The 22,046-nt window shown below is 52.6% G+C and overlaps 8 protein-coding genes and 1 non-coding gene across 9 annotated transcripts; 3 read left to right on the forward strand and 6 right to left on the reverse strand.

Moving 5' to 3' along the window:
• Positions 1 to 289: 289 nt before the first annotated feature.
• Positions 290 to 2,565, reverse strand: IWZ02DRAFT_126125 (major facilitator superfamily transporter). The gene is made up of 8 exons (XM_066761550.1): positions 2,236 to 2,565; positions 2,160 to 2,174; positions 1,876 to 2,071; positions 1,603 to 1,822; positions 1,202 to 1,555; positions 1,034 to 1,149; positions 729 to 986; positions 290 to 673 (listed from the first exon to the last, which is right to left on the reverse strand). Exons 1-8 carry the CDS (start codon positions 2,464 to 2,466, stop codon positions 366 to 368), a joined length of 1,698 nt encoding a protein of 565 aa, XP_066626007.1. The 5' UTR covers positions 2,467 to 2,565; the 3' UTR covers positions 290 to 365.
• A 952-nt stretch (positions 2,566 to 3,517) lies between these two features.
• Positions 3,518 to 5,518, forward strand: IWZ02DRAFT_126127 (putative isoamyl alcohol oxidase). The gene is made up of 3 exons (XM_066761551.1): positions 3,518 to 3,543; positions 3,938 to 4,138; positions 4,188 to 5,518. The coding sequence occupies exons 2-3, from the start codon at positions 3,960 to 3,962 to the stop codon at positions 5,434 to 5,436; spliced, it is 1,428 nt and encodes a 475-aa protein (XP_066626008.1). The 5' UTR covers positions 3,518 to 3,543; positions 3,938 to 3,959; the 3' UTR covers positions 5,437 to 5,518.
• A 287-nt stretch (positions 5,519 to 5,805) lies between these two features.
• IWZ02DRAFT_t23 lies at positions 5,806 to 5,913 on the reverse strand. Its single transcript has one exon. It is a non-coding gene; the product is annotated as a tRNA-Lys (tRNA).
• Positions 5,834 to 7,104, reverse strand: IWZ02DRAFT_441712 (putative aflatoxin biosynthesis ketoreductase nor-1). The gene is made up of 3 exons (XM_066766930.1): positions 6,891 to 7,104; positions 6,305 to 6,830; positions 5,834 to 6,252 (listed from the first exon to the last, which is right to left on the reverse strand). The coding sequence occupies exons 1-3, from the start codon at positions 6,931 to 6,933 to the stop codon at positions 6,081 to 6,083; spliced, it is 741 nt and encodes a 246-aa protein (XP_066626009.1). The 5' UTR covers positions 6,934 to 7,104; the 3' UTR covers positions 5,834 to 6,080.
• Positions 7,105 to 7,807: 703 nt separating this feature from the next.
• Positions 7,808 to 9,352, forward strand: IWZ02DRAFT_126264 (putative P450 monooxygenase). Its single transcript, XM_066761555.1, has 2 exons — positions 7,808 to 8,377; positions 8,434 to 9,352. Exons 1-2 carry the CDS (start codon positions 7,898 to 7,900, stop codon positions 9,196 to 9,198), a joined length of 1,245 nt encoding a protein of 414 aa, XP_066626010.1. The 5' UTR covers positions 7,808 to 7,897; the 3' UTR covers positions 9,199 to 9,352.
• On the reverse strand, positions 9,352 to 10,793 carry IWZ02DRAFT_126209 (Alpha/Beta hydrolase protein). Its single transcript, XM_066761553.1, has 2 exons — positions 10,337 to 10,793; positions 9,352 to 10,288 (listed from the first exon to the last, which is right to left on the reverse strand). The coding sequence occupies exons 1-2, from the start codon at positions 10,442 to 10,444 to the stop codon at positions 9,506 to 9,508; spliced, it is 891 nt and encodes a 296-aa protein (XP_066626011.1). The 5' UTR covers positions 10,445 to 10,793; the 3' UTR covers positions 9,352 to 9,505.
• IWZ02DRAFT_126184 (uncharacterized protein) lies at positions 10,534 to 12,195 on the reverse strand. Its single transcript, XM_066761552.1, has 2 exons — positions 11,506 to 12,195; positions 10,534 to 10,816 (listed from the first exon to the last, which is right to left on the reverse strand). Exons 1-2 carry the CDS (start codon positions 11,910 to 11,912, stop codon positions 10,624 to 10,626), a joined length of 600 nt encoding a protein of 199 aa, XP_066626012.1. The 5' UTR covers positions 11,913 to 12,195; the 3' UTR covers positions 10,534 to 10,623.
• A 284-nt stretch (positions 12,196 to 12,479) lies between these two features.
• On the forward strand, positions 12,480 to 20,551 carry IWZ02DRAFT_479039 (putative polyketide synthase; the record flags this gene model as incomplete). The annotated part of the gene is made up of 12 exons (XM_066769083.1): positions 12,480 to 13,278; positions 13,328 to 13,638; positions 13,697 to 13,774; positions 13,834 to 13,957; positions 14,005 to 14,607; positions 14,654 to 15,759; positions 15,811 to 16,126; positions 16,181 to 17,106; positions 17,160 to 18,811; positions 18,856 to 19,033; positions 19,088 to 19,396; positions 19,455 to 20,551. The coding sequence occupies 12 exons, from the start codon at positions 12,480 to 12,482 to the stop codon at positions 20,274 to 20,276; spliced, it is 7,224 nt and encodes a 2,407-aa protein (XP_066626013.1). The 3' UTR covers positions 20,277 to 20,551.
• Positions 20,552 to 22,045, reverse strand: IWZ02DRAFT_441730 (uncharacterized protein). Its single transcript, XM_066766931.1, has 2 exons — positions 21,577 to 22,045; positions 20,552 to 21,526 (listed from the first exon to the last, which is right to left on the reverse strand). The coding sequence occupies exons 1-2, from the start codon at positions 21,802 to 21,804 to the stop codon at positions 20,849 to 20,851; spliced, it is 906 nt and encodes a 301-aa protein (XP_066626014.1). The 5' UTR covers positions 21,805 to 22,045; the 3' UTR covers positions 20,552 to 20,848.
• Position 22,046: the final 1 nt, after the last annotated feature.

A 22,046-nucleotide genomic window follows, 5' to 3' on the forward strand; every position in this document is an offset into this window, starting at 1 on the left:
TTGCACACCTCTCGTTCTTTTGTTTTTCAAAGATTGGAATTTCTCGCAAAGTGTTCTTCCGCAGTGATGGAACACCCCCAATCTTCACGTCGCTGGATCAGCAAACGCTCCGTGTCGTCCTGCATCTTAAGTGGACCAACGTTCCCGATCTCGACGCAGCTAGATCCGTCGAGGGCTCCCTGTATCTCCCAGAAAAGATCAAGATGACGGTTGGCTGGTTCTCGCGTCACTGAATGTTGGAGGCCTTATTCAAACACCAATGACAAGTCACAAGAATATTGCGAACAACTATCAAAAGCACAAGTCAATTTTAAGTGGATCAAGCTATTTCTCGAGTAGTGGTCGCCAAATTCGCAGCAAAAGGATTACGCAGCAGCGCCCATGCCAACCGAATTCGGCAAGCGTTTCGCAGGAGCCGCAAGGGAGATGACGAACGCCACTCCAGCAAGAGCAGTACCCATAGCCCAGGCCGCCTCAAGCCCTTTCATGTAGGACCTCAGGATTCCCAACAGCGTCTGACCGTCGAAGATGTTGCGCAGCTGCGTGGCCCCTGTCTCCATAATTGCCTCCGGATTGAGATCCGGGACGTAACTGTGTAGTGCGGCAAGAAGCCGATTGGCGAAGATGCTTTCGGCTGCAGATACGGAGAGCGCACCGCTGACGAGTTGGAAGACTTGTCGGTGATGTCAGAAAAAGAGACAGACACGTCTTGAGTGTACTACACTTACAAAGGACCGTGGCCGTTACCGCTGGAATATCCTCCACTGCGGAGAAGGCTTGCGCTGCGATGATTGGGACTTGGATGCACGTACCCACTCCTATTCCGAAGACAATTTGGTAGCCGATGTACTTTGCTGGCGAGGCATCCAGACCAAGCGTGTACAAAAGGCCGGCGCCCACTGTGAGGAAGATGGTGCCGACTGTCAGGGGTATTTGAAAGAACTTCACGTAGCGGATGCCGTAACTGCTAACCAAAGTCGCGATTGCTGTTTAACGTCAGCGGACATTCCAAGAATGGGATCGATCGTCTTACACGAAGAGAGAATAAGTGGGAGATTCCGAATGCCACTCATGGCGGGCGAGGCCCCATCGATGGCTTGGAAATATATCGGTAAGTAGTAAATCATGAGGAAATTGGCCGCGTTCATGCTAAGGGACGTCAGTAAAAGCCTCAAGCTTGGTAAAATAGCAGTTTACACACAAGAATATGAACAGGCTGCACACGAGAACGACCCGAGAGCGCAGGATGCGAGGAATCACGAGCGACCTTTCCTTCTGCCACCATTCAAGGACAGCAAACACGATCGTCAGGACGACCCAGCCAACGAGAGTGCCAATAACGTCTCTCGAATTCCATGATTTGCTGATACCGCCCCATTGAAGGGCGAGTATGTAGCAAATCAAGCCGGAAAGGATGGCCATGGTGCCAGCCGGGTCCATTTGGAGCAAGATCTCCTTCCATGTCGCCTGAACCGGCTTCGCGGTACTCGGAGTGCGGAAAAAGAGCAGCAGAAGAACAAGCGCAACGCCTCCGATGGGAAGATTGATGTAAAAGCTTTACAGTGTGAGCCGTTGCAACGACAAATGGACAAGGTGACATACCACCAACGCCAGGAGACTTTTTCGGCAAAGGCGCCGCCCAAAAGTGGCCCGGCGACACTGGCCAAGCTAAAGACCGCACCGATAAGACCGACATACGCAGGCGTCTTTTCGGGAGGTGAAGAGTAGGCAATAATAATATAGCAGCCTCCAGTGATGCCAGCGCCGCCGACACCAGTCAGAGCACGACCGACAATGAGGACAGTACTGTTGGGGGCAGCTCCTGAATTCTTCTTAGCTGACTCTGCTGGGCAACTTTTTGCTCCAAGTACTTACCGCACATGACACTGCCGGCCTCGAAAAGTATCACAGCCGTAAAAAACGTAAGTTTCAAAGGAAGATACTTGTAAGCCTTGCCCCATGACGACTGGAATACGGCCAACGTCAGAAAAAATGCGGAGCCGTACCACCCAACATGATCGAGGCGATGAAACTGATCAGTGATCTTTGGGATCGCTGTAGCCACAATGGTCTTTGCCGTACCGGTCAGGTCAGCCTGGAGCAAAAAAACAAAAAAACAAAATTTTTGCCTCGGTGTTGAGGCTTGGGGGTCAAGTTACCATGTCTAGTGCGACCTGTGTTGTTCGGCGTCAGCGGTGAGGCTTGAAAATACGGCGTCGTGCTTATGCCACTTACGAGGAACATGCTCAGCAGCAACGCGCAGAGGATCATCGCCAAAGAGAATCCATTTGGATAGCTCTGCGTGTCGAGGCTGAGAGCTGAAATCTCGTCTTTCTCAAGTGGACTGATCGCTTCGTCGATCGAATTCGAAGTCGGCACTTTTGGCGCATCGAAGTCCGGCTCTGCGTCATCATGCACTGGCTTGATGGAATAGTCGGAGCCTTTGGCAGACACGGTTGCGGACATGATGGTCGAGAGGAAAGCTGAATGTTGGGGAAAGCAATTGGGAGTGCTGGTGAGTACGAATAGTTCACTGGAACCCTCGATCGAAGTCCTTCATCTTTGTATTTTTTGATTGACGTTAGGAGCAAGCTTAGACGGGGTCTTCGCTTTGGGCTCGACCTTTCTCTTTGTGCGACGAAATATGTCTGCTCCCGACAAGCTTTGATCTGGACCGATGCATTCCCCAGCCACGTTCCGACAGTGTCGAATCGAGCGATCGAGAGGCCTTGGCTCGACACACAAAGGATACTTGCATGTTGTGCTTTGCCACCCCCAACAACAACAATGCAAGCACCCGACACAAGGAGCAGAAGAGCAGAGTTGCCTAGAGACTCCTGTGCACAATCAAAAAAGAAAGCAAGGTGGAAGGCGCACATCGATTTACCGAGCCTTTGAATGATCCAGACTTTTTTCAAGTGGCGACCAGAGTAATGGCTGAATCCAAGGCAGAGTGCAAACCGTGGCTATGCTGGAATTGGGACATCGCGGAGAGAGAGGCTCCTTGCGCTCAACTGCGACAAAGAAGGATCACCTCTTCGAAAGACTTGAGCCAGCCTGACGTGTCACAATCCCTTCGAATTTCTTCTCATGAGAGGAAAGCTGTCATTCCACAGTGATGGTTCTCGATCTTCCTTCAATACCCATGAAAAACTCAAAGCTGCTTACTCCAACAGTCCGAGGTCGATTTCGACCTCGGTTCTTCAACCAAAGACACTGAAACAATTTAATATCGACGGAGGTGGCTTCGGAGATGAGTACTGATTGAAATGCAAATCTTCTGACTCTTGAAATTCGGCGCTTCATGTTATGGACGCCATTTGGCTCAAGACAGCGACGACATAGCCACTCAGGTCTCAGGTCCGAAGGAGCTTAGCTGAGATATCGAAATCAACACGAGGACAATGTTGGTATGGCTGTGTGGAGTACCTGACTGAGATGGCAAACGCTCGAGTTTTGGCGGTTGTCATGGGGCCAGGGGCGAATTCGATCAAACTCCACATCGAGAAGAAGAATGGCTTAAATATGTGCAAGACAATGGTGGTAAGTGAGTTAAACGTTCTGCACCTTTCGTTGAAGTTAGCAGAGATCACTTTGTCTTCATTTCTATCATGATTCGTACCATCTGTTTGCCTTGGGTGGCTTTTGCGTTGCTCCTATTCAACCTCCATTTTTCGATTGCCATACCCCCCAAAGACCCAAAGTCAGCATGTCGCTGCATGCCTGGAGATGAGTGCTGGCCAAGTGTGAAAGACTGGGCACAACTCAACAAGACTGTTGGCGGAAAATTGATCTCCAATATTCCTCTCGCACATGTCTGTCATGACCCATTTTACAACCAGGAGGACTGCGATTACTTGAAGGAGCAATGGGCGTTTCCTCTCGTGCAGTACGCAGACCGCCCCCTGATCCGAGAAAGCTGTCTAACATATCCAAGCGAGACTTCAAGCACAAGCGTCATGATGCCCTGGTTCCAGAACGGGAGCTGTGATCCATTCACGCCTCGAGAGCAACCATGCGAGCTGGGAAATTATCCAGACTACTCGATTGACGTTTCTTCCGCAGACGACATTGCAGCTGGCGTCAAATTTGCGCAAAAGATGAACATTCGCTTCTTTGTGAAGAACACTGGCCATGAGTATGGAATGTTCCAGGACATCTGCGTATTGTGAGCTGATTCTTTCCAGTTTTCTTGGGAAAAGTGTAGGAAATGGCGCCCTCAGCCTGTGGACCTCAAACATGAAGTCGACTCAAGTAATCAAAAAATACAAGAGCAGTTACTACAACGGACCTGCTCTGAAGATGGCCGCTGGTGTCCGTGGAGCCGACGTGTATCCAGTTGCCAAAGCAAATGGGCTCGTTGTCGTTGGTGGTAGTTGTCCTTCAGTTGGACTTGTCGGCGGATTCACACAAGGTGGCGGCCACAGTATTCTGACCAGCAGCTTCGGTATGGGAGCAGACCAAGTCTTGGAATGGGAGGTCGTCACTGCCGATGGGAGACGTATCACTGCAACGCCAAAAGAGAACAAAGACCTCTACTGGGCTCTCAGCGGCGGCAGTCCTGGCGCTTTCGGAGTCGTTGTCTCCATGACGGTTCGCGCCTACAAAGATCGCAGGTTTGGCGGTGCTGCCTTGAGTTTCACTTCTTCGGGAATCACAAACGACACATTCTGGCAGGCTTTCAGCTCATGGCAAGCCCATGTCCCGGCGATAGTCGATTCAGGGGCCAGTGCCACGTACCTACTATCCGCCAACTTGTTCCTCATTCAGCCCCTGACCTATCCGGGTGCAACGGAGGACCAGACCCGGAATCTACTGAAGCCATTCACGGATAACTTGGATCGGCTGAAGGTCGCTTACTCGCTCAACGTCACTTCTTACTCAAACTTTCTCGACCACTACTCTTTGTATCTTGGCCCCCTGCCGGGAGGTGTGTACCCCGTCGATCGTCTTATGGGCGGACGCCTGATACCCCGCGAGGCTGTCACAAAAAACAATGAAGGAGTCGTCGAAGCCCTGCGATTTCTCGCAGAAAATACGAACGCCTATCTCGGTTTCTCGGCCATCAAGTCAAACGCCAAGATGGCGGTCGCCGCAAACGCCGTGCTCCCGCAGTGGCGCTCGTCCGTCATCACTTCTCTTTTGCAAACGCTGTGGAACTTTTCGGCCCCGCGCGAAGCCAACGTCGCACAACTAAACGAACTCAACGAAGTTGTGGTACCGAAAATAACGGAAGTGACTCCAGGCTCTGGTACCTATCTTAATGAGGCCAACTTTGCTCTTCAGACGTGGAAAGAGGACTTTTACGGTGTCAACTACGAGAAGCTGCTTCGAATTAAAAAGAAGTGGGACAACAGAGACCTGTTTTACGGTCCAACAATGGTTGGAAGCGACGCTTGGGTGGTTTCAAGCGATGGAAGGCTTTGTCGGTCGTAATTCTCTCTACATGTGTTTTTTGAACTCGGTGGTCCTCTGTCGCTCGTTTTGATTCCTATAATTGCATTAATTTCTTTGCTGCCATGCTTTGTTTCTCCTTGTTTGTGGGAATGAAGTTTTTGGGGGCAACGCAGCGAGCGCAAACACCTCAACAAAGAACACAATCAGCATCCGCAACTCATGAGCCGCAGATTACCTTTTTGACCATCTCGAATCGACCAGCCAATGATGCAGAGGCTCGTTTGTGGCCGGATCTGTTCACGGTCCGTGCGCGTCACCAAAAAAATCTCATCACCACCGGGCCCCCCAAAACCGAACCACACCACACCACCACACCCAACAGAACAAAAAGACATTTGTCGGGATTTGAGCCCAACGCGGGGGTCGAACCCGCAGCCTTGAGATGTCCTCGATCACTGCATCTTGAAGAGCTGGTGAACTAAGAGTCTCACGCTCTACCGATTGAGCTAGCCGGGCGGCTGTTTGATGAAAGCGGAACAAAAAAGACAGCTTGTATACTAATCAAAAAGACATCCAATTTGCTACCTGACATTTCTGTACATTTTCACCACTTCATGGAAGCCCTTCCAATTTGGCGAGACAAGAGACCTGACCTGGAATCACTTCCGCAGATATCTGAGAGCTTACCAAGCGAACTCTCCGCCCTCGATGGTTGGGAAGCGGCCGGAAGTCTTGTCCTTGGTGGCACCGTCGATGGTGGAAACAACGTAGTTCACCGAGTCCTCGATTGTAGTGGTGGCCTCCTTGAGGCCGAACATGGCGGCTCCGGCATTGCCCATGTCGGTCTGGACGAAGCTTTTCACTCATTAGAAGATGCATCAGAGGCCAAAATTTATGCGGAGCTTACCCAGGGTCGACAGGGAACGAGGAAATGTTGGCATGCTCGAAGTGGATCTTGCGGAGAATGTAGTGAAGCACCGCCTTGGAGATTCCGTAGGCAGACATCTGGAAGGGACGGCTCTCCATGTTGCCAATAGAGCCAATGGGGGAACCAAGCGCCACGAACTTCGGGTTCTTCGACTGGTTGAGGAGAGGGAGGACGGCCTGGAAGAGGAACAAGGGTCCGTATGCGTTGACGGCAACGTGCTGCTTGATGACGCTGCCGGAGAGTGTCGCAATTGGAGAGGAGTCGTCAGAGATGCCCGCGTTGGCGATGACCACATCAATGTGATTGATGCCTTTGCTGAGCAGGAGCTGCACGGCCTTTGCGGGGCCCTGCTCGTCACTGCTGTCGAGAGGAACCACGACAAGGCTGCTCCCCTGTCCCTTGGGAAGGTCGTTCAGAGAATCGGCCGAAGCGACATTGCGAACGGCAGCAATGACGGTGGTGTTGTCGCGAGCAAGGTAGGTCGCGGTTAGGCCTTTTCCAATACCTGCGCTGCATCATCAGTTCCGATTCGACTTTGCAAAAATGGGTCAGAGTAGGAAAATACCTCTGTTGGCACCAGTGATCAAGTAGACAGTGTTTGCTGACATTTTGGACAGAGGAATGAGGTTTTGGCGTTAGTTGCAGCTTTTGGATTGTCGAAGTCTTTAACGTCGGTTGATCAGAACCTCATCCACTCGCAGCATTCACCAATCTCTTATAGTTCAAATCGCGATCTGAAACCATCATCCTTTTGATTGGTAAAAACTACAAAAAACCGGACGAAACTGCACCCGGCCGCCATTATGCGCCCAGGACGTCATTTTCTTTGTTCCCTGGACGAGGGGGGCCAACACGCCCAGCCGATTATTCAGTGACTAGCTGAAAGCGGCAAGGCAACCAGCGGGCCGGGGAATGCTCAGCCTCAAGAACACGGTTTCGTGCATCTGGGGTTGGTCTGTCGTCAGAATTGCTTTCTTGTTCGGTGCCACGCGAGTGCCATGATCTGCCAGGGCCTCCAAGCCAAGACATGCACACCAATCACCGCGTACTACCTGCAGAACACTATCAGGCAATTGCCAGAGGGTTCTGCAGGTAAGCGAAGCTGAGGAGCTTGTCTTGGCTCAGGACATTTCTTCCTGGGGGATTTCCTCAGAAGTTTATGAGAAAGTTGTGAACTGTGTTTCTGACCTTTTCCGATTTCAGTATCAGGCAGACTCGCAATCAAAATGATTACCGATATTGCAATACTTTCTGACCCTTTCAACGCCTTCATCATTTGTGGAGCTGGATGCGTGCTTTACTGTATCATTCTGAGTCTATGGCGGCTCTATTTTAGTCCTATTGCGAAATTTCCTGGTCCCAGGCTAGCCGCACTTACCTACCATGTCGAGATCTACTACGAACTGTTCCATGGAGAAGGCGGGCAATTTCCGTTCAAGTATCAGAAATGGCACCAGCAATACGGTCTGTTCATGAATACTCCTGGGCGAATTCTGCTCATGTCTCTCAGGTCCAATCATTCGCATCACTCCGGATGAGCTACACATTCAGGACTCAGCATACCATGAGACAATGTACTCGCCCAACAGGCCTGTAAACAAGCCAGAGAAAATTGCTCACCGATTTGGGAACCCCCTATCCGCGTTTGCTACCCCGAAACATGACAAACATCGGCAGCGACGTTCCGCACTCAACCCCTTCTTCTCAAAAAGAAAAGTCGCGCAGTTTGCACCGGAGATCCAGAAGAGCATGCAAAAGATTCTGGCTCGCCTCGAACGGGAGTACGTAGGCACAGGTCGTGTTCTGAGTCTAAACAGGATGTGGGGCTGTCTATCATCCGATACGATCGTCGCCTTTGCGTACGAGAGACACTACAATTTCATCGAGAGTCCAGAGTTCCACTCTGCTCTGAACCAAGCCATGATTGATCTTCTTGAACCGACCCACTGGCTGGTTCATGTGCCGCTCGTGGCGCGCGTCTTGCAGTCGCTTCCTGACCGCATCGTGAGGTTCTTGCAGCCGCAGATGGATTCTGTGATTCACTTCAATACTGTGAGCCAATTTTGCCCTCTCGTTCCTGATGGATCAGTGAATGCTAACATTCACAGGAACTTACTTCGCAAATTGTCGAGGTGCTTTCCGCTGGAGGCAAAGGCGAAAAGAACGCAGGCACAATCTTCAGCTCTCTGCTTCATTCCAACCTCCCTGCCGAAGAGCTGACCCTGACGCGACTCCAACATGAATCAATCAGCATCATCGGAGCCGGAGTTGAGTCAACAATGCGCACCTTGGTAGTTGCGTGTTTCCACATCTTCGACAACCCAAAAATCAAGGAGAAGTTGGTGGCCGAACTCACGGAAGCAATTCCAGATGCCCAGAACTTCCCAAACTGGGATCGCCTGGCCCAACTCCCGTACCTTTCGGCGTGCATTGAAGAAGCGCTGCGTCTCAGCTACGGAACATCCCAGCGCATGCCGCGAGCCTCCCCCAATGGGACACTGCAATATCGCAAATGGACTATCCCGGCTGGCACTATGGTCTCGATGGATACTTACGCCGTGTCTCACGATGAGGACATATTCCCAGACTCCTTCTCTTTCATTCCCGAACGGTGGCTGGGCGATCCAAAGGCTCCGGATGGCAGGCAGCTGAGCCGATATATGGTTTCGTTTGGCAAGGGCACTCGTAGCTGCACGGGCATCCAGCTCGGATATGCTGAACTGTATATCGGATTGGCAAACTTCTTCCGTTCACCGCTTATCTCTGGTGCAAAACTCTACGAGACTGACAAATCGGATGTTGAGCTGGCGAGAGATCGTTTTGCGCCTCGGCCGAAACTGGGAAGTTTGGGGGTCAGAATCGCCTTTCAGTGAGATGCGCGTCAGGAGGGTGTTGTGTCAGGAGAGAAATCTTTACTAGCCTTGGTCTCGGATTTTGTCACGATGTATACTTTATAACTGCGCTCCGTCCGATAATGAGTTACGGCCTTCGCAGCACTCATTCACATTGCTTTGAAATGGAGATGGCTCTGAAGAAGACAATCTTGATAGATGAATAGATTAAATGACAAGATGAACTGCGACACAAGATGAAAAGAGGATAGAAAGAAGAAAGAGAAAAGGAGCAATCTCAGTCCTGAGCCAAATCCAAGAAGACTTTAAACCTCACGGATCGATGCCGCTAAGCCATTATTCTGTGCAGAAACTTCACTTGTTGATTCATGAGCAGTGGAAACTCTTCCCCGCTCAAAACGTTGAGGTGGCCTTTTCCAGGAGCAATGAGTGACTTCTTAGGTTCCGGGAAAGTGTCAAACAAAGCAAGCTGCTCCTCAGGAGGCGAAATGACGTCCTTCTCCGGGATAATCATCATCGTCGGCGTCGGCGTCATGTGCCTCATGATGCCGTGGGGTTGCCAGACAACAAGCTTGTAGTACGACTGCAATGTGGTCTGGTTCTCGTAATTGGGGGCACCGCGCGCTTTGGCGTTGATCATGTAATCGAGCTCGTCCGCGCTCGTCTGGAAACCCAAGCCGGCGGGGTTCTTCCCATCAGGCATCAAGACAGGCAGGAACAGTGGCGAGTTGCCGAGGGCCTGGGATTGCCTGTCTCGCATGCTTTGGAGGAGGACCTTGGGAAATTTCTCAGGCGTGTATTCGAAGTTCAGGAGTGGACAAATGGCGATGCACAGACGAGCCCTCTTGTCCATACTCGCAGCGCAGAGAGCGATGGTCGCAGAAAAGGACATTCCCCAGAACGCTACCCGGCGAGCGTCGACTGATGGTTGAGCCATGAGGAACGAGAGAGCGTCCGAGTAGTCTGAGACTTGCTTGACTGGGTCGATGTCGTTGCGCGGAAGACCTTCGCTCTCGCCCAAAGACCGCGGATCATAGACCAACGCGTTAATACCGTTGCGTTGGAAGTGCTCAGCAACGTCCAGGACGAACATTTCCTTGACGCAGTTGAACTACCTTGTTGTTAGTTTGAGAACTTATGGGACTTGCAAAATGCTCACGCCGGGGGTAATGACGATGCCGGGGCCTCTGTTGGCAGTGGGGAAGAAGAAACCCCGCAGAAGGAGGCCATCAATGGTCTTGAACTCGACTTTGCGCAAGTTGGACATGGTGGAAAGTGCCGTTGAGCTTTGAGACTGCAGGATTTGAGTGATGATTGTGACGAGGATAGTAGCTGATTGAGGTACGCCGGTCTGGCTTTATGTAGAGTTCTTCTCCAGCATAGTAACGCGATCCCACCCATGACGGGAATACCATCGCAGGCGTGTTGAGAACTTAGAGTCTAGATTCACGCAGCCCTCCGATGTTGTTGCGACTGAACGAGGCTGGTATCAGGCCTGGAGGCTCGGGAATTGCCACCTGCAGTCCAATGCTTGTATGTCGTTGTGGATTTTGGATCGTGCCAGAGTTTGAGGAGAGCCACCAAAGCTGGAGGGGTCGAGAGCCGCCTTTGGAAGAGTAGAGACGCAAGATCTGGAAATCTAGACTCGTCAGTTGAAGAGTCTGGGACTTGCTTGTACTCCACCAAGCCCCAGGCTTGTGTCTCCTGGCGGTACAAGGCCGTTGAGAAATAGGGGTAATCTTGCAGGTGGACGTGTAAGTCCGACTGCCAAGGTGCAGAGATGGGTCTGGACTAGAAGATCGAACAGCATTAGGTCTCGTTGCCACTTGTCAACCTCATCACCAGCCCCCGCAGAAACGGGAGACTACACAAAGCCGCTGAGAATCAGCAAAGCCATGAAACACCAACCTCATGCTCACACCAAGAAACTGCCACGAGTTGGGGTTCTAGACTGTGGAATGAGACTCAAGGGGGAAGCATGGCATTGCCAAAGGTCGCTGCGGTAATCACACAAACGCAGTTTTCGCAAGTGGCCAGGCGAATCAAATGCCAACCGCATCTTTTTCTCCACACATTTTTGCTCTTCGTCTCTGCCACTTCGCGTTTTCCTTGCGCGGTTTGATTCGTACGAATTTCCCTAAGATACTTCTCGTATGGCCTCCCCTTTTGCGTTCGCGTGCCACGAGGATCTTGGGTACGGAGCCTAGAACAGCAGAGCTCCGCGGACGTCTGAATCTGGACTTGAGGTAACGAGGCCATTATCCAGAACTTCAGGAATAAAACAGCGTCTGAAAATAATGCTGAGCTTACACATTGTGAGAAACTTACAAATTGTAAAATAATAGTCGATGCCGATGCCATCGTGAAGGGTTGAATGTGCATCCCGAACAAAAAGAATATGTGCCTGCAGCATCTAAGCTGACGGTGCATGCGGGTACCACCAAAGTACCTTGTCCCGGCGTCGTGCATGATGACGGGTCCGCCCAGCCTTGAGTGTCCGAGGACTGGAGCCTTTCGCACCATGGAGCCCGTTTGTCTAGTTTCGAAAGACAACCAAGGAAGTTCTTCCTGAAAGATTTTGTTTTAAAAAAAAGTTGAAATCCGAGAATTTGGAAGTGGGCGATTATCGGAGACCTCTTCAGAATGCACGAATAGGTAGATAGTAGCCTAAGATCTCTCATCAGGCTGTATAGTATTCCCTGGTACGTTTCCAGACCTTTTGGTTCTGACTGCATTTCTCTATGCAGTCCAAGTGTGCCCAGTTGCACGAACAATTCAAGACCCAGGAAACAACCCTTTGACTGCGTCCTCTATGACAATCGAATGTGAATCCTCAAGATCCTTTGGCTTCAGCTCTGACGGGCGCCTTGGGGATGCGCCTCATGTACCAAGTCGTATTTCTGCCAGGCCATGGCTTGGAGGACATCGATGCTGGGCCAGGTGGTAACGGGACGTAATGAGAAGCCCAAATCTGACAGACGATCTCTTTCATGCGCGCTCTAAATGGCTTGGGAGTAAACGTGGCCCCCCATGTGGCGATTTTAAACACCTCCGGTCAGATAGAAGATACACCAAGTGGCGCGGTTGCAAGCATGATGCGGAAGGTGGCTTTGGACGAGGACCCCAGATCTACCCAGCTCGATCAGTGTGTGAGAAGATCGGATGTGTTGTTGACATCATAGCAAGATGTCGAGGTTCCTTGCCAGGGACGTTCTGGGTTTAAAGTGATCTAATTGCCTTGAAGTCCTGAACTATGTCAATTTCGTTATCAGAACTCTTTCTCTTACAGTCAATTCGTTAACATGACGGCCAATGATTCAAACGCGAAGCCCCGTGGTGGTCTTTCTTCCCAGAAGGACGGTGGATCTGTCAAAGCGCCCAAGCCGGAGCCGAAACCATATGGACAAGATCCTGTGGCAGTGGTCGGTATGGGCTGCCGGCTCCCCGGAGAGAGCACCTCTCCTCACAAGCTGTGGAAGTTCCTCGAAAGAGCGGGTTGTGCAAACAATGAGCCTCCGGAATCACGCTTCAACTTCAAGACGCATTTTGATGGATCTAGAAAACCCAAGACGATGAGATCCCCAGGCGGCATGTTTCTGGAAAACGTCGACCCTCAGGAATTCGATGCCCCGTTCTTCTCCATTTCTTCAGCAGAAGCATTGGCGATGGATCCACAGCAGCGACAACTTCTCGAAGTTGTCTACGAATGTCTTGAAAATGCAGGAATTCCTCTGGAATCGGTCGATGGCGCTCGAGTTGGGTGTTTTGTTGGTTCTTACGCCGTCGGTGAGACCTACCTCTGTCTGTTCACGGTTCGTTCTGTTGACCATTGCCGTATTTGCACAGACTATGAAGCCATGCAGGCTCGAGACCCAGACGACCGAGTTCCCGGCGTCACTGTTGGAGTAGGACGAGCCATCCTAAGCAACAGGCTGAGCCATTTCCTGAATATAAAAGGACCGAGCATGACGATAGATACGGCTTGCTCCGGAAGTCTGGTGGCTCTTGACGTTGCCTGCCGGTACCTGCAGTCGAAGGAGACGGACGGAGCAATCGTCGCTGCCGCCAATCTTTATCTGAGTCCTGAACATGTGATGGATAGTAAGCATTCTGTTTGTGGCATACTGTCGCCAAGGCTAACGGGTATTAGCTGGGCCCATGAAGGGCGCAAGTTCTCTGAGCGGAAAATGTCACACGTTTGACGTCAAGGCCGATGGCTATATCAAAGCCGAGGGAGTCAATGCCGTGATGCTCAAGCGCCTGGATGATGCCATCAGAGATGGCGACCCCATCCGCGCTGTCATTCGTGGAACCGCAACAAACAGCGACGGAAGAACACCTGGGATCGCGAGTCCAAGTGCTGAGGCGCAAGCTGCAGCGATCAGAGCCGCGTACGCAAACGCAGGTATATCGGACCTGAGCGAGACGGCATACCTCGAGTGCCATGGTACCGGAACGCAGGTTCGTAGACAGCGACGAGATTTGGTGATGTCGAGATGCTGATGTGATGGTGCGAAAGGCAGGAGATCCCACCGAGGTGTCGGGCGCCTCTTCGGTTTTTAGCGCCTGCCGTGACCAACCGCTCGTCATTGGCTCGGTGCGCAATGCCCCGTCCCAACACCTTAACCTGACTTTCGCGCGGCTGACAATGCGCAGATAAAAAGCAATCTGGGCCATTCCGAGCCAGCAGCCGGTATTTCTGGTCTTCTGAAGGCCGTTCTTGCGATCGAAAATGGCGTCATTCCAGGAAACCCCACCTTCATCACGCCCAGCCCAAAGAGTACGTCTTCGGCGCCAACAACGTCACTTTGCTAACCAGTAGTTTAGTCGACTTTGAAAAGCTCAAAGTTCGTGCCACGAGAACTGCAATCAGCTGGCCACAGACGGCAGTCAAAAGAGCCAGCGTAAACTCTTTCGGATACGGAGGGTCAAACGCCCACGTCGTCGTCGAAGAAGCGACCAAGTGGTCAAAGCCCACCCATGTTTCGTCGCACCGACGCGTCTCTGACCTCGACAACTTTTTCGACGACGATGAAGCGGAAGAGGGCCGCGCTTTCACCTTGGTGTTTTCTGCCAACGACGAAAGCGCGCTTCTGGCCAACGTGAAAGCGCTCTCCACCCATCTAATCAATCCAGAAGTCAGTGTGAAGTTGCCGGATCTCGCGTACACGCTCTCTGAGCGTCGGACGCGGCACTTCCATCGCGGCTACTTGGTCGCAAAGAGCAATTCCATCGATGAGGCTTCTATCAAACTCGGCAAGAAGGGAGCCGAATCGCCCCGCATAGGGTTTGTGTTCACTGGGCAAGGAGCGCAATGGTCGCAAATGGGAAAAGGGCTTATTGAGGCTTTTCCGGAAGCGAAGGCTCTGATACAGCGCTTGGACAAAGTGCTGCAAAGCCTGCCCAACCCTCCCAAGTGGACTTTGCTGGGTAAGTCGCCCAATGCAACCAAAAGGACTCCGCTGATCTTCAACAGGCGAGCTCACTGAGGTGCGAAGCCCACAAGTGCTTCGTCAACCGGAATTCAGCCAACCGCTGGTCACTGCTCTGCAACTTGCTATTACCGATATTTTGAGGACCTGGAATGTTGAAGCGCAGGCCGTAGTAGGTCATTCCTCAGGGGAGATTGCGGCAGCATGCGCTGCTGGCCTCTTGAGCCAGGAAGATGCCATCAAGGCCGCATACTACAGAGGTCAAGCAGCCGTAGTCGAACGCAGTGGATCAACAAAATCTGGCCTCGGTATGCTCGCAGCTGGGCTTGGACCGGACGACATGGAGAGCTACTTGTCCGGCCTTGAAGACCAGGTCCAGATTGCCTGCTACAACAGCCCCAACTCGGTTACTCTCTCTGGAACTTTGTCCGCACTAGATGAGGTCAAGACTCGTCTGGTCGACGACAGCCATTTTGCAAGGCTCCTCCAAGTTGATCTGGCCTATCACTCCAAGTTCATGGATGCAATTGGTCGAAAGTACGAGGAGATGCTCAGTCCTGTGTTCGAGCCTGAACCTTTGTCCGCAGCTCGTGCCAGAATGTTTTCCTCAGTCACTGGCAAAGAGCTTGACCAAGCCACCGACGTTCCGTATTGGAAAGCAAACATGGTTTGTCCTGTCAGGTTTGACCAGGCCGTTGAGAGAATGGTTTCGGGCAAGAATGGCGCCAACTTTTTGATAGAGATTGGGCCGAGCGGTGCTCTGGCAGGTCCTATTTCCCAAATCAAAAAGACGCTGCCTAGCGAAGGCGCTGGTGTCCAATACTGCACAGCCCTCAGTCGCGGTCAAGACTCGGTAAACTCCATGTTTGACGTTGCAGGAAGACTCTTCGTCGCAGACGCCAAGGTGGATTTGGCCAGAGTGAATGGCGCCGATTCTTCCAAGCCATCCGTGATAGTGGATTTGCCAAACTATGCTTGGAATCATTCCACAAAGTATTGGTACGAGAGCGAAGCGAGCAAAGACTGGAGGAATCGTCTCTTCCCTCACCATGACTTGATTGGCACCAAGACACTTGGCACTTCTTACCATGCCCCTGTGTGGAAAAAGGCTCTCCTAGTTGACGACCTCTCGTGGCTCGTGGATCATAAGGTGAGTAATACTTGTCCTTTCTCCACGTCCGCAGAAGCTCATACCTAGCAGATGGGTCCTGAAATTATCTTTCCAGCCGCTGGATTCATAGCAATGGCTATTGAGGGTGCTTCTCAGATATCGGAAGCACTCTCTATCCTTGAGCAGAAGCCTCGCCCTTCGAATCCGACATACCATGTCCGCAACATCACTTTTCCCAAGGCACTGGTGTTGGAGGAGAACGAAAAGTCAAAACTCATGCTGAGCATGGCCAGTCGTACCGGCAAAAACGACCCATGGTTTGATTTCAAGATTTCCTCCCTGGTTGGCGATGTGTGGTCTGAACACTGCCGTGGACTTGTCCGCATCGAAGAATCATACCAGAAAAGTGAGTTTTCGGCTTCCAATTACCTTTCCGAGACAGATGGCTGACGGGAGACAGGTGCTCCGCGTGCTGTTCTGGCACCAATAAACCATCCAGCCTCAGGAAAATTGTGGTACAAGGCGATGGAGGTCGTTGGATATGGCTTTGGTCCGGTTTTCCAGAAGCACTTGGAGACGGAGTGCACATCTGGCCAGCGCAAGAGTCGATCGCTGATTGACCTGACCGTTCCTCCCAGCGACTATCTCCAGTCGCACTACCCCATGCACCCAGCTTGCATAGATGCCTGTCTTCAGACCTGTGCTCCTGCCCTGTGGAAAGGCAACCGAAGCAGTGTTAACGCGGTTCTCATTCCCGCCATCATCGACGATCTTGAGATATCCTCAACCGCGGCTTCGCCCTCCACCGGCATGTCGGTCGCCTCCGCGTCGTATGTCGGGGTTGGTCGGCCAGAAGAGGCGAAGAACTACATGGCAGATGCGACTGTCTACGAGCCAGAATCTGGAGCCTTCCTCTTCCAAGTCCGCGGACTGCGCTTCCACAAGCTAGAGATGAGCGCAGGCTCCTATGCCAATCACAAATTCACACGACTCAGCTGGAAGCCGGACGTCACTGCAATCACCCAAGAAGGGTTGAACAATGTTCAGAACTTTCTCAAGCCTGGTCCAGATCCGGCTTTATCGGCGGTACAAGCAATGCTGGATCTCTTCGCTCACAAAACGCCGAACCTGAAGCTCGCTGAGATTGTTCTGATTCCGAACGACTATTCTAGCCTGTGGCTCGAGGAATCAAGCGCTTCCAGCACGGTCTTGCGAGAAGCCTGTCGCAAGTATGCGTTTGCGTCGTCCGACGCAAAAGCGCTGGTGAATGTTCGGGAGAAGTACTCTGGCAAACTTTCCGGAGATCTCCACCTCTTCGACAGCAGCAAGCCTTTGGGTGGCTTACCGCTTGATGAAGGTGACTTTGATGTTGTCATTCTGAGAATGGTCAGTCGTTCCCTCCAATATCACACGCAAAAGCTGATGATCGATCTATCCAGGATAATGCTGCACATGGCTCTCTCAACGCAGCCGTGAAAAGCGCCAGGTCTCTGCTTCATGAGGGCGGTCTTGTGCTATTCGCCGAATATGTAGACGGGGTGCAAGTCCGTGAGAAAAAGTCTGACTGCGATGTTCCCGCCCTCATGGACACCTGCGGCTTTGAAGACTTGCGATCCATCTCTTGCGACTCTTCGAATGTGTTGTCCACCGCCTTTATCGCCACAGCAGTCACAAAGTCAATCAATGACTTGACGAAGAAGGAAATCGACCTTGTTCACTTTAGCGCTCCGACTGCGCGGACCCATCAAATCAGAGAATCCTTGTCCTCGTATGGATGGGAAATTTCGGAGCATTCGATCGAGTCGGAGAGTCTGGTATTCAACTCCACGGTCCTTGTTGTGGACGAGCTGTCTTCTCCACTCTTCCCTGCGATTACGAACAATCAATGGGATGCATTGAAGAAGCTAGCTGGCAGCAACCATCAAATCCTATGGGTGACAGAGGGCTCCCAATTCGAAGTGACTCGACCCGAGAAGGCTATGATCCATGGACTCACGCGCACGATACGAGCGGAGGACCCAAGCGTTCGGATCACCACGCTCGACGTAGAGGAGAGCGCGGGACGGCACACAGTGCCCATGATCAACAGCGTGCTGCGCGGTCTCAACAACGAAAATCATCTCACGACCACCGACCATGAACTTGTCGAGCGGAGGGGCATGACCTATGTCAGTCGGCTGCTTCCAGACGACCCGGTCAACACTGCTTCCGACGAAGAACTCCATGGCCGGGCACTAGAAGAGTTGAGCCTGCACGACTCGCCATCTACTGTGCGAATGAGGGCAGAACGGCTAGGAACCTTCGAGTCTTTGTGCTACACAGAAGTAAGCGACAAGGAGCTCCCGCTGGACGACAATATGGTTGAAGTGGAACTGGAGGCAGCTGGACTCAACTTCAAGGATCTTGCCGTGACCATGGGCATCGTTCCAGAAAACGAGTTCCTGCTCGGTCTGGAAGGAGCTGGCAGAATCAGACGCCCAGGCACGACCGCGTACGCAGTGGGAGACCGCGTTCTTGTCTTCGTCAAAGGCACTTTTGCCAACCGCATCATCACGACAAATGAGCGAGTCTACCCAATTCCTGAGTGGCTGTCCTTCGAGGAGGCAGCAACTTTGGCTAGCGTCTATCTCGTCTCTCTCTACAGTCTCTATGACCTGGCGAACACTCAGCCTGGCCAGCGCGTCCTTATCCACTCGGCCACTGGTGGACTTGGTATTGCTTGTATCCAGATCTGCAAGTACATTGGCGCTGAGGTTTTCGCTACTGCTGGCAGCGAAGAAAAGCGGGCATTCCTCAGAGAGCAGTTTGGGATCCCAGCGTCAAACATCTTCCACTCCAGGACAACCCAGTTCGCTTCAGAGCTCATGGCGGCAACTAACAATGAAGGTGTGGATGTGATCATCAACTCCTTGACGGGAGACTTGCTCGAAGAGTCCTGGCGCTGCATCAGAGAGGGCGGCACCATGGTCGAGCTTGGGAAAAAAGACATGCTTGACCGCAACTATCTTCCCATGGAGCAATTTGGACGTAACGTCTCTTATCGGTGCTTCGATATGGCTCACCGACACGTTTCGGATCAGGTCATTGCAAGGTAATGTTGAATAGTTCACGAGAAGAAGAAGAAATGCTGACTAGCCAAAGACTGCTCCAACAACTCATGCCTCTGGTCGAAGATGGCACGTTCAAGCCAATCACCCCCATCACGACCTTCCCCTTCGACGACATCCCAGCTGCGTTCCGCTACATGAGGTCCGCCAATCACCAAGGAAAGATTGTTATTTCCAATGGAGCACGCAAAGACGTCAAAGTGATGGTGAGTCGACGTCAAGCTGCAATCTTAAATCAATTAGACCTCTAACAAGGACAGGCCCGCCCTGCCCAACGTGAGCTGAAGCTGCGTGGCGATGTGTCGTATCTCTTGGTCGGCGGTCTGAAAGGGCTCTGCGGCAGCCTCGCCATCGAGCTTGCCAGGAAAGGCGCAAAGCACCTGATACCGCTGGCGCGCAGCGGTTACTCAGATGACATGTCTCAGGCGGCCATCAAGAACATCCAAGCAGAGGGCTGTGAGGTGCAGCTGATGCAAGGCGATGTCGCGAACATTGAGGATGTGCGGCGCGTGTTCAAGGCGGCCAATTACCCGATTGCTGGGGTGATCCAGGGCGCCATGGTTCTTCGCGTGCGTATAGGATGCCCTGCCCAGGAGAAATGCAAAGGCTGATTTGGTGTGCGCGCAGGACAAAATATACACGGCCATGACCAACCGCGACTTTCACGACGTCATCGGCTGCAAGGTGATGGGGACGTGGAATCTGCACCACGCCGCGCTCGAGGAGAAGCTCAACCTCGACTTCTTCTCGATGCTTTCCAGCATCTCTGGCGTCGTTGGCCAACGCGGCCAAGCCAACTACGCGGCCGCCAACGCCTTCCTCGACGCCTTTGCCTGCTACCGCCGCCGCCTCGGGCTGCAGGCCAACTCGATAGACTTGGGCGCCGTCGAAGAGGTGGGCTACATCAGCCGCAACTCCGACCTCTTGCAGATATTCGACCCCTCGACGTGGTCGCCCATCAACGAGCCCCTCTTCCACCGCATCGTCCAGTACTCGATTATGCAGCAGGTGTCGCCGCTCAACCCGGCGAGCGCGGCACAGCTCATCTCGGGCATCGCAGTGCCGCTGGGCCCAGAGTCGAGCCTGCTGTCCGACGCTCGCTTCGCCGGGCTCTGCTTCGGCGCGACGCAGACAGGCGGCGCGGGCGCGGATGCGAAGGACAAGGACTTGCAGACGCTGCTGCTCCTGGTGCAGAGCGGAGCCGATGCTGCGAGCGTCCTGGAAGCCGCCGTGACGATCGTCAACCAGCTGTTTGTGCGAATCCTGCGCCTCGCCGAGCCCATGGAGCCCGCGAAGCCGCTGAGCAGCTACGGGCTCGACTCGCTGGCCGCCGTCGAGCTGCGCAACGTCATCAGGAAGGACTTGGGCGCCGAGCTGACGACGCTGGACATTACGAATGCGAGCTCCCTCATTGCGCTGTGCGAAAAGGTTGTTTCCAAGATGCAGTAGACTGGCTGGCTGGCTGGCTGGTTGGCGAGCGTGTCGAGTTGAGCAGTGCAGTACTAAGGTTGTTTTTACGGCCGACGACGACGTGCGCTTCCCTGTCGTTCCTTTACCACAATATCCCTGTCTCTTTTGCGCACCATGGCATTTCAGAAATGCATGTCGATCTTTGCATGAACATATATATAGTGACGAACTAGGGCTTTTGCTATTGCCGCATTGCCGATCTGCAGCCTCGTTAAGTTGAATCCCACTAAGGGATGCCGATGCATCTGTGGAATAGACTGCATTGTTGATGCCAAATGCACGAATGCCATATATATTGCCAGTTTTTGCGATGCTGCATACAGAAAATAGCGTCCAGTTTTGGCGCAAAGATCATAGCACACGACTACAGCATGCGCGCGGTGGTGGCCCAATACTCCCGATCCGTGTGGTCCTTGAGGGCTTCAGTCATCCTCATCATGCTTGCGCGAGATGGCTCGTTCCCGGACACTCCCGTTTCTAGCAATTGCAGTCATCAAAAGGAAAGTTCATCATTGTTGCAGATTATTTCAGGATCGAAAGGAGAAAAGCGTTTACTTTGCGCCTTGCGAATCATCACTGATGGTACTCGTGCCGCCGGCGCGGGACTCGCTCAGGACCTGCGTCCCCAACACGCGGCCCGTCTCGCTGACGAAAACGGCGCTGATGGCCGTGAGACCCGGGAACGGCGCATAGAGGTATTCGAGCTCGTTGACGACCTGGCCGTCGCGCGTCGTCGTGATGTTGAAGCCGTTGTAATGCATGTCGCGGTCGAAGCTGCCGACGACTTTGTGGCCCGTGGGGTTGCCGTTGTTGTCAAGCGACTGGTCGACAATGGTGCCGTCTTGGGCCAGGATGCGGTTCGTGTGCTTGTTGCCGCTGTAGTCGTTGACGCTGTACAAGATGTTGTGCACGAGGTTGTACGAGGACTCCAGGCCACGTGCGGTCAGGTTGTTGGTGCCAGAGGATGAAGTCGACTCGGAGGAGGACCCAGTCAAGCCGCCGATTGTGTGGTTCACCAGATCGCCCAGGTCCTCGCCCAGCGTTGCGATGATGGGGTTCAGGTCGATGGAGTCGAGAATAGAATTCACCATTTCAACGACCCGCGTCAGACGCGCTTCAAGCATGACTTTGGCTCTGACATCTTGGATCGTAAGGAAAACACGGTCGACGGATGCGGTGACGCCGGCGTTGAGTTCGAGAAGATTGAGTACTTGCGCGTCCAGGTTGACCTGTAGACCAAACTTAATCTTTGTGTCGCCTTCAGGACAAGAGGCGCAACCTTTGCTGAGATGTTGTCAACTTCTATGTCTATCTCTCGAACCGAGACGGAGGCATTAAGGAAGACATCAGGCGGAGGATCTGTTGCTGAAATGTTGGTGTTGGTATTTGCAGTCTCGTAGAGGACGTCGTCGGGACTGCCTCTTTCCTCAAGACGGTAGCCGACATAGCCATCTTGAGCACATGCCAACAGGGTGAAGAATGGAAAGATTAAAAATGAGTATTTCATGCTGGCGGCTCGTAAACAGCGCTTCGAAGGAGCTGTCGTCCATCGACCAAGGAGAGGGGACAGCGCTCGTTAGATACGACATCGCTTAGCTGGTTGCCGGGGGTCATGACAGATGATGAGCTTCGTGACCAAGTTCTCTGTGTAGCCAAGGGGGCTTTATTGAATCCATGCAGACGGTAAATGGATCAATGGCCGCAGGTGGAGAGTGTTGACAACGGTCGAATTAAACGCATGATTGACCG

The sequence above is a fragment of the Phyllosticta citriasiana genome, assembly GCF_038021145.1.
Source record: "Phyllosticta citriasiana strain CBS 120426 chromosome Unknown IWZ02scaffold_2, whole genome shotgun sequence".
Taxonomy (NCBI): Eukaryota; Fungi; Ascomycota; class Dothideomycetes; order Botryosphaeriales; family Phyllostictaceae; genus Phyllosticta; species Phyllosticta citriasiana.

What these genes read in the sequence shown, in the direction of transcription:
- IWZ02DRAFT_441712 (XM_066766930.1), bottom strand. Translation starts at nt 6,933, where the DNA reads ATGTCAGCAAACACTGTCTACTTGATCACTGGTGCCAACAGAG. An exon ending in GATCACTGGTGCCAACAGAG is followed by an intron (nt 6,831 to 6,890) that starts GTATTTTCCTAC and finishes GATGCAGCGCAG; the next exon opens with GTATTGGAAAAGGCCTAACC. An exon ending in TCGTTCCCTGTCGACCCTGG is followed by an intron (nt 6,253 to 6,304) that starts GTAAGCTCCGCA and finishes ATGAGTGAAAAG; the next exon opens with CTTCGTCCAGACCGACATGG.
- IWZ02DRAFT_126184 (XM_066761552.1), bottom strand. Translation starts at nt 11,912, where the DNA reads ATGCAGTCAGAACCAAAAGGTCTGGAAACGTACCAGGGAATACTATAC. An exon ending in CGACTATTATTTTACAATTT is followed by an intron (nt 10,817 to 11,505) that starts GTAAGTTTCTCA and finishes TGACGAGTCTAG; the next exon opens with ATTTCCAGATCTTGCGTCTC.
- IWZ02DRAFT_126264 (XM_066761555.1), top strand. Translation starts at nt 7,898, where the DNA reads ATGTACTCGCCCAACAGGCCTGTAAACAAGCCAGAGAAAATTGCTCAC. An exon ending in CTGTGATTCACTTCAATACT is followed by an intron (nt 8,378 to 8,433) that starts GTGAGCCAATTT and finishes TAACATTCACAG; the next exon opens with GAACTTACTTCGCAAATTGT.
- IWZ02DRAFT_126209 (XM_066761553.1), bottom strand. Translation starts at nt 10,444, where the DNA reads ATGTCCAACTTGCGCAAAGTCGAGTTCAAGACCATTGATGGCCTCCTT. An exon ending in GCATCGTCATTACCCCCGGC is followed by an intron (nt 10,289 to 10,336) that starts GTGAGCATTTTG and finishes ACAACAAGGTAG; the next exon opens with TTCAACTGCGTCAAGGAAAT.
- IWZ02DRAFT_441730 (XM_066766931.1), bottom strand. Translation starts at nt 21,804, where the DNA reads ATGAAATACTCATTTTTAATCTTTCCATTCTTCACCCTGTTGGCATGT. An exon ending in TTGACAACATCTCAGCAAAG is followed by an intron (nt 21,527 to 21,576) that starts GTTGCGCCTCTT and finishes TTTGGTCTACAG; the next exon opens with GTCAACCTGGACGCGCAAGT.
- IWZ02DRAFT_126125 (XM_066761550.1), bottom strand. Translation starts at nt 2,466, where the DNA reads ATGTCCGCAACCGTGTCTGCCAAAGGCTCCGACTATTCCATCAAGCCA. An exon ending in AAAGTCTCCTGGCGTTGGTG is followed by an intron (nt 1,556 to 1,602) that starts GTATGTCACCTT and finishes CACACTGTAAAG; the next exon opens with CTTTTACATCAATCTTCCCA. An exon ending in TGCAGCCTGTTCATATTCTT is followed by an intron (nt 1,150 to 1,201) that starts GTGTGTAAACTG and finishes GACGTCCCTTAG; the next exon opens with CATGAACGCGGCCAATTTCC.
- IWZ02DRAFT_126127 (XM_066761551.1), top strand. Translation starts at nt 3,960, where the DNA reads ATGATGCCCTGGTTCCAGAACGGGAGCTGTGATCCATTCACGCCTCGA. An exon ending in GTGAAGAACACTGGCCATGA is followed by an intron (nt 4,139 to 4,187) that starts GTATGGAATGTT and finishes GATTCTTTCCAG; the next exon opens with TTTTCTTGGGAAAAGTGTAG.